General features: G+C 44.3%; 1 protein-coding gene across 3 annotated transcripts in view; it reads right to left on the reverse strand.

Annotated features, from left to right (window-relative positions):
• MGAT4A (alpha-1,3-mannosyl-glycoprotein 4-beta-N-acetylglucosaminyltransferase A) overlaps positions 1 to 11,878 on the reverse strand; it is an 84,600-nt gene extending 72,722 nt beyond the window's left edge. For 2 of the 3 annotated variants that reach the window (XM_074908530.1, XM_074908549.1), the window contains exons 1-2: positions 11,764 to 11,878; positions 7,355 to 7,669 (exon numbers count right to left, since the gene is read on the reverse strand). In XM_074908530.1, coding sequence (XP_074764631.1) covers positions 7,355 to 7,448 — 94 coding nt within the window. In that variant the 5' untranslated portion in view covers positions 7,449 to 7,669; positions 11,764 to 11,878. Of the gene's footprint in view, positions 1 to 7,354; positions 7,670 to 11,047; positions 11,124 to 11,763 lie in introns of those variants that run through there. The other variant, XM_074908540.1, reaches the window with a different exon arrangement.
• Between the last annotated feature and the right edge of the window lie 1,714 nt (positions 11,879 to 13,592).

A 13,592-nucleotide genomic window follows, 5' to 3' on the forward strand; every position in this document is an offset into this window, starting at 1 on the left:
AAAGCCCTCCTGATCAGTGTTAAAAATTTGACCATGTATCCACTGTAACTACTCTAGGAAGACAGTTACTAGCAAGAAGATAAATACACACCGGCTTACAATCCATTGCAAAGGTTTCTTAGTAGATACATTTACAGTAGGGTATGAGCAGCTGTGTCAGATGCAACTTTCCTGGGTTGGCTAAACTACTCACATGACAGTGTCAGCATGGGAGCGGCAACCAGTGTTTTGGAGAATTTTTTGTCATGCAAACATGGAAGACTCAGGCTGAAGAAGTATTAAGAGAAGCCACATTGCACGAAAGTATTGCCTTTACCCCAACTCTGAGGACTGGGCCACAAGCAAGAGCAGTACCTCAAGATGTTGTCTGAGTCTGGTCATATTAAACACTCTGGTAGCAACCAAGTTTTAGAATCCCATAAACTGCCAAGCTAACCTAGCTAGAAGTTTACAAAAAAATCAAGGGGACAAGGCAGTGCTGCAGAAGCCCCTTTGGTTGCAATCCTTTCCACTGCAGTTCACCAAAATCATTGGTGTGAGAAAAGTTCTGCTGCAACAGGCACCAGGTGGACACAAAGATACTGCAGACTTAACCACTGCCCACCTGAACAGCTGGGATATATATACCTCTTCTGCTTGACTCACCCGGGACAGCAAGTTCACTATCTGCACAGGACTCTCAGTAATCATTCCAAACCTACATTCCTGATAGACTTTAATGAAATCAACTCATATTTTTAGTATCGATAAGCTATATGCCAACTTGACAGTTTTGGAAACCAAGCTTGAAGTGTATTTTAGATAAAACACTAGAGTAATATTCATGTGATGGTGTTGAAAAAAGGAAACTCCCATTTCCTTTAATTTCAGCTCCTAGAAGAATTTCCAAAGGAAACCAACACTTCCCTTCATTCTAACAGAAAAGAAAGAAAGATCTTCCTTCTCTGAACAAACTGTCATAAATTGTTATAAGCACTTTCTACTTCAGCATCCCATGCCTTCCCTTCCCTTCCACTGCTTCCACTCTTCCCAGTTTCTAGTCCATTTAACTTTTGCTCAGTTTTAATTCAAATTAGTGGGAAATCAGCACATAACTCTGAAAATCAGAACATGCAGACAGAACGCTGTAATCAGCATTTACTAGAATAACAGCTTCTCTTCGGATCAAAGCATAAACTAAGGTGGGTTATGGTTGCAAAATACTAGCATGCATCTCTCAGATTTCTGATCTATTTTTAAAGAGAATATTTGCATAACCACTGCCAAGGGAAAAAAAAAATATATATATATCTTTCTCTATATATATCTCCATCTCCTGTCCTCCTTGCCCTGTTTCCCACACGGTTCTGTAGGACTCTTCTTCCTCTGGGAATTAATATCCCTGGTTCTTAGTCCAAAATTTTCCACCATTGGCCGAGGCTTTTTTGTTTTAGTCTCAGTTAGGTTTTCTTATGCTTGTTGTTAAGTTTAGATATTTTTCAGCACTTATGATTATTGTGACTGAGAAACAGCATGGCAATTCTAATTTTATGAAAACAGCCGGAGAAGAAAGAAGACAACTGTTTTATTATACAGCCCAGGCCATTTTCTCTGCAAATGACAGAAAATGTCATGCTTAAAACAAAAAAGTACCTCCAGCCATTTTTACTTAAGTATAGTGAAAATTCAGCAAACTAAGCAGCTTGTTAAGTATCTTGAAAGTAAAAGTCCTCTTGGAGGTCTTCTTGTGTGAATTTAAATCAGTGTACTAAAATAAGCCATCCTCATACAGGGAGGATATCCTACAGTTACAACACCACCCTTGGATGAACTAAAAAACCAGAAGCTTTTCAACTAATTCATCATTAAAGAAGAATGTTTTACATTGGAAAAAGATGACATATGCTACTAGTTTCAGACTGATTTGAAAACTACATAGTTTAGACAATCCTGAAGGATTATGTTGCATCAGATTTTCACAATACATATTCCATACAAATAGCCAAATGATACAAGACACTGCCAACTACTGCCTTTCACCAAGAACAAAGCACGCATACTTTAAACAAAAAACTGCCTTTTTTTTTTTAATCAAAGGCAGCAGGATCAGAGTAGGACTTCAACATGGGAAGCAAGTGATGATGTTGATGAATGCTTTGATAAGGAATTTCATCCTACCACACCTGCCCTAATCAGTAAAGTTATTTACCTTCCTTCCTAATTTCCATGCTGGTGGCAGGCACCAGGAAGTTTGCTGACCCAAGAAAAGGAGGTTCTTGAGCACTATGGAGCATAATGCTTTTCCTGAAACATTATGTACTCAGACCACTAGTCACGTTAAAGATCAAAGCACCAGAAGTACATTCTCTACATAGTGCACCACAGCTTTCACATAATTTTTGTGACTGGTGTCATAGGTACACAGTGCTGGTTTGTACTGGTTAGATCTTCTTATGAGCAGTGCCTTTAGAATTAAAAAAAACCTACCGCATTTCTGTAGCTCACAAATGAGGTGGTGAAGACCTGTGAACCTGAGCAGGTCAGTAGAACCAGAAATCTTGATTCAGTCAGAAGAGATGATGTTAAGCATAAAGTTATCACTTGAGCAAGAGCTCAGTCTTAGGAAGAATTCAAGGACATTTTACACTGAACTGACTATGTGAAATGACTGCACATCCTTTCAAAGTGTTTCTTCTGTGCACCAAAGTAACCTGCATTTTGCTAAGATTTGATTTCCAACATTTACCTCATTTGTGCTAACCATAGCACATTTTTAACTCCTAGAAAGCAGTCTTACAACTCTTGTTCATGGATCTCAGAGAAGAGGCCTTTCCCAGGTGTATTCAGGGCTCGTACTGCTGCGGGAAAGCTGAGCACGCACACGACCAGTGTGATCAAGCAATGCCTGTTTATTACAACTAAGAAAGCCCTTTTATAATGTTCTCCCGCACACGTGAGTAACATGCAGTACAAGTCCTCAAGACTGGACAGTTAACTTAGCCCGCGCTTTAAACCTTCTTATGATTGGATAAAAAGTGCCACACCAGCCTTGCCAGGCTTCCTGCCTTGTGTAACTTCTTTTTCCGTCCCAACCCCTTCCGGGGGTTGTTTGTCTCGTCGAGTTTCTCCCCCCGCATTCAGGGTCACATCCTTATCGCATTCTTGCTCGGCTGAGGCTCTTAGTCTTGTTCTCACGCAGGATTGCTCACATGGCCATTCTCTCGCAGAAAGCCCTCTAGAATCCCAACAGTACTGCTTCCTTACAACTCCAGCGCTTCCAGAAATTGTATGCGGTCCAGAACATTACAAAGATCTTGACTTAATTTTGAAGACTCTAACAACCAGAGGTACTTCAGTCAACCTTCTTCACACACAGTGATTGGCCATTTCATTCAAATAGCAATACCTGCCCCCGTGAAAGGCTATATACATCATCTGCCTGGACTTGTGCAAAGCACTTGACACTGTCCCGCATGACATCCTTCTCTCTAAATGGGAGAGACATGGATCTGACAGATGGACTACTCAGTGGATAAGGAATTGGCTGGATGGTCACAATCAAAGAGTTGCAGTCAACAGCTTGATGCACAAGCAGAGAGCAGTGACGAATGGTGTTCCTCAGGGGTCAGTGTTGGGAGCAGCACTGTTTAACATCTTTGTTGGCGACATGGAGAGTGGGATTGAATGCACCCTCGACAACTTCACCGACGGCACCAAGCTGTGTGGTATACGCTGGAGAGAAGCTATGCCATCCAGAGAGACCTTGACAGGCTAGAGAGATGAGCCTGTGCAAACCTCATGAAGTTCAACAAGGCCAAGTGCAAGGTCCTGCACACGGGTTGGGGTAATCCCATGCGCAAATCCAGTCTGGGCGAGGAGTGGATTGGGAGCAATCCTGCGGAGAAGTACTTGGTGGTGCTGGTGGATGGAAAACTGAATATGAACCATCAGTGTGCGCTCGCAGCCCTGAAAGACAACTGCATCCTGGGCTACACCAAGACAAGTGCGGCCAGCAGGTCGACAGAGGTGATTCTCCCCCTCTGCTCTGCCCTCATGTAACCCCATCTGCAGTTCTGTGTCCAGCTCTGGGGCCCCCACATAAGAAGGACATGGACCTGTTGGACCAAGTCCAGAAGATGCCATGAGGATGATCAGGGGGCTGGAGAACCTTCCCTATGAGGACAGGTTGAGATAGTTGGTGTTCAGCCTAGAGAAGGCTCTGGGGACACCTTATATCAGCCTTCGAGTACTTAAAGGGAGCCTACAGGAAAGATGGAGAGGGACTCGTTATCAGGGAGTGTAGGGATAGGACCAGGGGTAACGGTTTTAAACTGAAAGAGGGTAGATTTACATTAGATATAAGGCAGAAATTCTTTACTGTGAGGGTGGTGAGACACTGTCACAGGCTGCCCAGAGCAGCTGTGGCTGCCCCCTCCCTGGCAGTGTTCCAGGCCAGGTTGGACGGGGCTTTGAGCAGCCTGGTCTAGTGGAAGGTGTCCCTGCCCATGGCAGGGGGGTTGGAACTAGATGATCCTTAAAGTCCCTTCCAACCCAAACCGTTCTGTGATTTTATGATCATCAGACCACTGGGGAAGATAAAGCCATGCTGTTTCCAGTGATGGCACTTCAGACAGAGTATTTCCTTCAGCTCCTGACAACTTTTCAGCATATACTTGAAGTTTGTAAAGCACCGTTCTGAAGAGACAAATTTTTGCACTTTAAACAAGTACCAAAGTCTGTACCACTTTGAAGTGTCTAAATCCTATCCTGCACAGACCGGGACTAGGTATATTTACTAGAGGAAGACATGATCTACAAAGACATCACATCATTCCAGCCTCATTGCTATTCTACAAATGGTTCCGCATTTTAAGTGACAATTATCCAAGATCTTAGTTCCTCAATTAAAATTAATCACTTGAAGACTGGATTAGGGTTGTTAGAATCAAGGTACTATGCTTCTTCTTTTAAAAAGCAAAATTTGTTTTAGTTATCACTGAGAAGCTAGCAGTTTGGGGTTTTGCTTTGCCCTGTTTAAAATGTAAATATTTTCTTTCCAACTGTAGATTTACTTTGCTGTCCAAAGACTGACAAATACCTACAAAAATCTAGTGCATGACATATAAATTTAATAAAAAACAAAAGATGATGATCAGAGTACGTGACACCGTATAACCTTTCAGTGAATGGGAACAACAAGCACTACTTTTGCTTCTAATTGAGCCACTCGTAATTTGTAATGAAAATGTTATCATTTTCATCCTGCAAGGCCTACTAAATAAACATAAAATTATATCAAACTTGAAAAAAAAAAAACAAACTTCATACATATCATCAGTTTCTGACCCTTTTCCATTGGTGCAGAAATGTCTCTGAAGAGACATGCTACTAAATGAACTCAAACCTGTTTCGGTTTTAGACAACCTGTGCAAATTAATAAAATGCTAAATATAAATTAAGAAGTAAAATAAAACTTAAAAGACAATATTCTATGTATTAGTTTCTCTTGAAGCAACACCTTAAGAGCAAATCATCTAGGCTGTAGTTTCATATCTGATTTATGATACACATTACTAATGTCTAGTTACAATGATTTTTATGTAACAAATTACCATCTTAATGCTCAACAGCAAGATCTGGAAGAAGATAAATGCAGAACTTTTATAACAACATTAAGAAAGTATGGATTCTAAGCATTCAGATGGAAAAAAAGTATAAAAAACCCCAGAGCAGTCTGACCAACAAAAGCTTAAATTGTCACCAAGTGCCATATATACTAGCACTCTCCAAATGGCAGATTTTTGTCAGTTTCTTTTAATGGTTACTTTTCTTTGTGTTACACTTTGACAAAAAAGAACAAGACTTGTAAGTCATATGTCAAGTAAGAATGAAAAAAAAGCATGAGAAATATGTATGAAGTTTTCTTTGCTGAAGTGAAAGCAAAATTCTTGTGAGGTTCTTCAGCAAGAAATCAATCAGTAACATAAAATCTAACTAGAGAATGTGGTATTAGCCAAAATGAAGAAAATACTACTTGCAAGGCTATTCAAATATCCCTTTTTTTTTTTTTTTTTTTCAGTCTTTGGCACATCTACACTTTTGTTGTGCAATTAAAAGATCCATATACTGCCACAACTTTGAGAACCTGACATTTTTCCTTCTGCTTAGATTCAGACAGCTAGCCTACCGACCAACTGGCTACAGCCAAGATCACACCACAGAGCATCTGCTTCTCCGACAAGTGCCCAATGGGAAAAAAGAAAATTCAATAGAGCACAGAACTCATATGCTTCTTTTATACTTACATAAGGGTTACAAGTTGGCTGTGCTGCAACAGACAGTATTCCTGGAAAACCTCGACTTCCTCTTATTGGACCCAAGGCATAACTAAAGACAATATTGTCAGCACAACATTCAGAACAAACCGTGTAGCAGTCTCACTTAAGATAGAATATATGTTTTAAAATTAGTTTATCTTTGAAGGACATAGTCTACTCTTTTTCAAGAGATCACACATTTCTAAAGAAAAAAACAACACACAACCTTTCTTCTAGAAACCATTGCTGCACAAATTTATTTGCTTTACTGAAGGACAAAACTGAAACATCTTACTTGCAGAAAACGGTCCTGACCCTCAGAAAAGCTGAATTTGCCACGGTTCACATGGAGCGTAATAAGATCAACAAAGATAAATGAAAAAGTAAAAATCCATTACACACAATAGTTACTTGATTTTTTTCATGAGATTGCTCATGTTATTATTTCCAATTACCTGGTCAATTTGCTTGTATTACTTTATTTCTTGTATCATACTCTGACAAGAAATATTTTACATTTTATTCAAAGACAGCAAGAAAAGTCTTTCAACAATGTTGATTGGTTGTTTCCCACTGCCGTCACTGAATCATCAGGGAAGACAGAAAGCAGCACCAAAAATAACATTCTCCAGCCATGTCCATTAGCCATATGTTACAATAACAACAAAAAAAGAACAAACCCAACACGACAAAAAAACCAATGAGAGACCATATGTTTTTCCAACAACTATAAACCAGGAAAAAACCCAAAACTAAACACAACTATTCAGCTTGGACCAACCCCTTCCTCCAACAGCAGCATTTATTTTTCTTTAGGTCCTTTTTTTTTTTTTTTTTTCTTTTTAAGGCTCACTCTAAGTTAATTTTCCTGAATCTTCAAATCTTCAATCTAAGTTAATGTTCCTGAATCTACTAGCAGGTGTTTACTCCTCACCAAGGCTTCTGGAGCAGAGCTAGTCAATGAGCAATTTACAGATTGCCAACCTACAGCAGCAGTGCATGTGCCTGTGCTATTCATTCCTCTGCCATACAGCCACATGACAGAGTCTCTTACTTACCTTTCCCATTTTGCCATGCAGTATACCAGGACAAGCTGAGGAAAGTAGTGATGAAAACTAACACGGTGGCCACAGTTCCATTTCGGAGCCTCATCTCATTTCAGCATCACACTTGTTTATGTTCTATTAGCGATGAGGACCTATAAGTTGGGCTTGCCACAATGAAGTCAGCTGAAGTCCACCAGCAGCAGCTGGCCAATTGCGACACAAAATGTAGCTCTCACATATCAGAGGTATCATAAATCAATCCATTCCAAACTGTTGTAAGCCTTCTTATAGTTCTCATAAATTAAACTTCTCCTTATTCTTCTAGCCCTGTTTAAAGGAAACAAGATGTTAACAAATTATGCCAAAGATATTTACAAGAGTCCCCCATGTACCAAAGTATAATAAAGAAATACTACTATATGTTCATTGCTGTGGCTTACATGCACCTCCCTCACACTGCCTCAGTCTTGGCTCAGAGAATGGAACTTGTCAGATGAATTTGCCCTTTTTCTGTTAAGATTGCTCATATCCAGAGGAGATGTATTTCACATGAATGTGGTCCTTAAAGAACAAAAATACGCATCACCAACATTACAATTTTATCATAAACACAAGGCAAGATCACACGTCACTCTGGACAGTGATGAACTGATACAGACTTGTTTTCAGGAAGCCAGAAACTCAAGGCCCCACTCCTAAGTACTCACTTTAACAAAACCCCTCAGAAATCAGTGAGGCCTAATGTAACCACAGCAGCAGAACTGTTCCCAGCAAACTGAGACACCCGAGCTTTAAACTGCATTTACAAACCTGCATCTCTCATCTTTCCCGGCTCAGTGCAAGAATATTACATCCATCCACAGCCATTTTTTTCCCTAGTTGAGCTGCAGCTAAAGTACAGACTACAGTCACAGAGACTGCACCATCTATACCAACTGGCAACAACCCAGAGGCCCCACAAAATGCCATGATATGACCACATCACTCCTACCTCCGCCGCACAGGCACAAGGACAAAACACGGAAATTACCTACAGTTCAGTTTTATCCCAGAGAGAGGTTCCACATCCTGGGATTAGAAAATCCTCAACTGGCCAAACACAGCCACCATCTAACCACACTGTCCTAACCAAGCAAAACAAAGAGAATAAGGAAAGAAATTAACCAATTTTAAGGGGGGGGGGGGGGGGGGGGAGCAGATTTGTTTGTAAAGCACTAAATAATCCTTTACAGTAGTTCAAATATAAACTAATTAATTTAATATTCTTTTAATGCACTGACAGTTTTTCCCCACTGTAAACTACATCTGATACAAGTATGTTACCCAGCAATAAATAACTTGCTCTGAATTTTCCTCAAAAGCAATCTGTCACTCTTGCCTGGGTGCACTTAGAACAACAGGGAAAAGATACTTTTTATTATTATGGTACCAAGAGATTCTAGTCAAACACGAACTACAAAAAATACCCAAACTTGTACTGCAGCACACACTACCTTTACCAAAGAGCTTGCAAAACAAGACATAGCAAACAGGCATGGTTAACAAATTAACAGAATAGAACAAAAACGCTGCAGAACTACATGCTCTTGTGTTCAAATCTTGGTCACAACATCCAGGTTGCAGAGAGTTTATCTTCGGACTGTAGGACTACCTCACATACAGTGCTAGTAACATGCTTTGTTTTGAGGAACTTTACACACAGATGGGTTTGTGGCTTTAAACATTAACTCAGAAATCACATAGTACCTACGAGGAAGCAGACAAACACAAGTACACAGGAAGCAGACAAAGTGAATGGTAAAATTCAGTAAGACACAAAATAATGAGCAGGAATAGAAAGAACTGTGAAAGGCCTCACGATACGAGAAACCTGAATTCAACACACTGAAAGATAAAGACAACTGAGAGACCTATAGAAAGCTAACACGGAGAGAGCACGGCGTCCCAAGAAACGCTATCAGCACTGGCACTTTGAATAGGAGATGAATGCAATAAAAGCAGAAGGGTATGCAATAGTAATTAGGTGAGGAGATAAAAGTCTGGGTGAACTTTAATAGCAGGGAGAGGCAAAGATCTCAAAACCCCAAGCTTTTATAGGCCTGTCTGCATAAATTTAGGAAGTTCAGGTGATACCCAGACTACCACAATAAGTGACTAGGATACCAACAAGGTCAATGACACCAAGTTTAACACAGCTAACGTGGCTCTGAAGCAAGGATGCCTAAACTGTAATCTACCTTTACCGTTATTTTAGCAGCAGTCAGATCTCTCTGGAGCAGCTCAGGTGTGCACAAAGGACCAGGCTGCAAGCGAGAGATTATCCCACTGGGGGCAACAGACAGCTGCTGGTCCAACATGCAAATAAGAGAGAGCAACCAGGGGAGTAAAAATATCAGCTGATAATGCAAGGAAAGCGATCTGCCTGCCTTGCCAGAAAATGTGGGCATCATTTTTACATTTGCTGCAATAAAACCAAGATGTTGTGATCAGAGCTTCTCACTGTGCTATTTGAATCCACAAAAAAGAAAATCAGCCTGAAAGAATTCAGAAAACAAAAAAATAAACAAACAGTAGCAACATGATTCAATTAGCAGTCAGTATGCACAAAATTGTGTCAAATTAATAATTATCATGGGTTTGAGTTGGCTGGTTCTGCTTTCATCCTTTTCTTCTGGTGTCGTAACCACTCCTCTTAGCACAGGCACCATCAGCTCAGCTACAGCTCAGCAGTACTTAGATGATTATTCAAGCATTTCACTATATCAAACTGCATACATCAAGGCCATGCATGAACCAGAAGGGTTCCAGCTTTTAAAAATGCAGACAGTTAAACCAGGAGAAACCCATGTGTCAGTGCACATAAATTATTTAACCCCCAGGTGGTCACTTTAGGTTTGTTCAATAATTTACAACACAAACTAAACAAATTTAACCGAGGAGTAATCCAGTTTGAGCCGATGTTATGACAGGGTATAACTAGACGAAGCCTATGAAATTTTCCAACACACTTATGACCTGAACCTTTCCCACTGCAAACTGACAGGAATGACCCTGCTAGATGCTGAAGGCCATGGGTACTGAAGGTACCTGGCACCTCTCAGGTGCTGAGCAGCATCCTACTGAATCACGGGTCTTAAATAACCCAAGAAGTTTCTCTATCTATTCAGACACTTCCAAAACACATACAAAGCCAATTTCCAACTGCAAAGCGTAAAGCCTGATACACTCCAATGCCCCTGCAGAGGCTCTTCACATAGTTGCTGGAGGGTTAGATGGTGCAGGATCACAGCATCGAGAGTGCCAGACTTCGGAGGTGCAAAACCAACCTACCGCGGCAGCAAAGCTGCATTTAAACGGTTGTTCTTTAAGGCACGGGAGAAGGCTCCGCGATTAGAAGACAAGGAGAAGCAAAAAGGCGGAGATTTGCTGAACAGGGGGGTTTCCACCTTATTTCCACCGAAACGCTTCAGCAAACCCCGCGGCGCGCGGCTGGGCGCCGTCCCCCGCCGCCGTTAAGGGCCGTTACCTCAGGCTCGCCGCCGCCCTGCCATTTCGCAGCCCGGTTCCCTCAGACCCGGCGAAGGAGGAGCCGCTGCCTCCGCGGAAACCGTCCCGAGTTAGTTGGGACCTTCCCCGCGGCGCCTCTGCCCCGGCCGTGGCTTATTTAGTCGAGGACGGGGAAAAAACAGGCGGTGAGATACGCACCGGCCGCCCCCAGCTCTGCTGGGCGGCAGAGGGCGAGAGCTGACGGAGACGAAGGGGAGGGAGAGCGCCGGTCCGGGTTGCTGCGCGGCGCCCGGTGCACCGGAGCGAGGTGGGAGGCGGACGGGGGGGGGGAAGGAAGAGGGACAGGAAACTGCAAACTCTGCCGAACGCCCCTCGGGCTGCCGGCACGCAGGGAGGAGAAGGAGGAAGGGTGCAAAGCGGGGTCTCCCCAGCCGGAGGCGGAGGGGGAGCAGCCCCGCTTTGCCCCGGACCCCGGCGCCGCCCTCCACACGCCCCGCCGGCACCCCCAGCGCAGGGCGTAGGGAAGGAGGTAGCAGCAAGTCCTGCGAAGGAGCCGCCAGCGCTCCCCACGCCACTGCCACCACGCAGGTGCATGCGAGCGCAGAAGGGGGCATTGCATGCGGATGGGGGAGCAGGACGGCCCCCAGCCTCCCGACCGCCCTCCAGCGACACCGCAGAGCGCCCGCGGCGCCGGGAGGAGAAGCGCCTCCGCTGCCCACCCGCTCCGGAGGGTGCCGAGAGACGTCCGGCCATAACCACCCACACCCGCCGCCCCCCCCCCCCCAAAAAAAAAAAAAAAAAAAAAAATCCGAACGGGCTGTAGCTGCCGGCTCCGAGCCGGGTCCGAAGGCGGCCGGCGGGGCCCGGGGCGCGCAGGGGGAGCGGCACCCGCTGCCCGCCGCTGCCATCCTCACCTGTGCGCTGCGCTCCGGCAGGGGGAGCCGCGGGGCGCGGGCGGCGAGCGCGGCGGCGAGCGACTGTGTCGACTCGCGCCGGGGACTCGCGCTCCCCTCGCCCGCCCTTCCCGCGTCAGCGGCGCACCCGGCTCGAGCCGCCGCCCCCAGCGCCATGGAACCGCACGGAGCCACGCCCCGCCCACCGGCGCGGACACCCCGCCCACCGGCCGGGCGCCCTCCCGCCGCCAGCCAATGGGCGCCGCGTAGGGGAGTGCTTCTCATTGGCTGGGCGGCCTGTCGCTCTCGTCGGACGCCTCTATAAATAGCTCGGTCTCGCGAGGCCTTCCTCAGTAGCAGCGGCGGGAGCCGGGCGTGCAGCGTTTGCATAGCGATTCTCTTCTCTTTAGTCTCTGTGTGTCCCCTTCTTAGGCTGTGCGTTCTGGGGTTTATTGCTCTGTAAGAGTCCCAAGAAAAGGCTTAGTTGCCCCGGCACTTGGTTACTCGTTGCCCCGTAGTCAGCTGCAGCAGGGCCGTGCTGGACTTGGCTCTCCCTGGGGACTTCACGGTCAAGCCCTTGGCCTGCTGGCTGAGGATGTGGCTGTACTCCCGAAGGGAAGTTGAGCTCAGCAGAACATACCTTGAACTGCCTGTCAGTGCCAAGCAAATCACGTGTATTTGTGCCCTGAGTGATGCGCTTGTTCCCCTGTGACAAAAAGTCAAGAGTCATGGGTTTCACCGATGAGTTCATACTCCACTAATGATCTCCTAGAGCCTGTATGGAGAGCTGCTCAAATTAAAGAGGAGCTTGTTGCTTCACACCGCTTAATTGAACCCTCTGTCCTTTGTGCTGCTCGTAAGTGTGGCTCTGGGGAGGGCGTTCACGTTGCAGTGGCATGTGTGCTCCCTGGGGGCTGTTAAACAGGTACAGCTTTGGAGGTGTGAAAATGAACTCACTTTCCTCTGGAGGGTCATTACTGCTGTGTTGTGCAGCCAGTGAAAGAAAGTCAGTGGCAGCTTTACTCTATGGGTTCATTATTTAGGGTTGCGATGTTTCTGTTCTGTAAGTAATCCCCTATCTTCAGTGGTTTGTTTCATGTGTTCCAGGAATTTTATGCATGTTTTGGGGCCTGAAAGCTCCCATTAAAATCAAATAGCACTCTCAGTTCAGGGGAGGATCCTATCTACCTCACAAGAGCTGCGCTCTTGCCGTGTAGTGCCAACACCAAGTGTTAGCCACGTTCAATCTTTTGATTGATTCAATTGCTTCTCCTTTTTTCTCATCTTCCACGTAATTTAGACGAAGTCTACAGCATGCACTTCTACTCTCAGTTAAGGCTCTTATGTGGGATAGTTCTCCACTAGAATTTTAGAAGCTGTGGAAGAACCTTGCTAGTTATTCTGTTTGAAAAGTGACATTTAACAAATCTCCACAGGTTTGGGGTTTTTTTAACCAATGCTTAAATATGTTACAGTATTTTTACACATTCAGGTACCTGCATAGTAGCCCACAGTGATTTTGCTGGCTTTCTCAAACCTTGCAAGGAGGGGCCGGCGACAACTCAGGCAACGTGCAAAAAAGAAGCTCAGGAGAAGTTTGCAAGGTCTTGACACCCAGGCTGTTCTGTGATTTTATTCATTGAGTGGTGAGAACTTATTATGTAAATGTATGCTTCAGTCCTCCCGTTTATAAAGAAGTGGAATGAAGTGGATTTTTTTATTGAAAAAACAAATTCAGCATGATAACTTTCAAACAAAAATTAGTGCGTGCATGTCCTCACACACAGACACACGCAGACAGACACACACACATCTACGGCAGAATTTCCTGTAGAGATCCCAACAAGCTA

Source organism: Athene noctua, chromosome 1, assembly GCF_965140245.1.
Source record: "Athene noctua chromosome 1, bAthNoc1.hap1.1, whole genome shotgun sequence".
Classification (NCBI taxonomy): domain Eukaryota; kingdom Metazoa; phylum Chordata; class Aves; order Strigiformes; family Strigidae; genus Athene; species Athene noctua.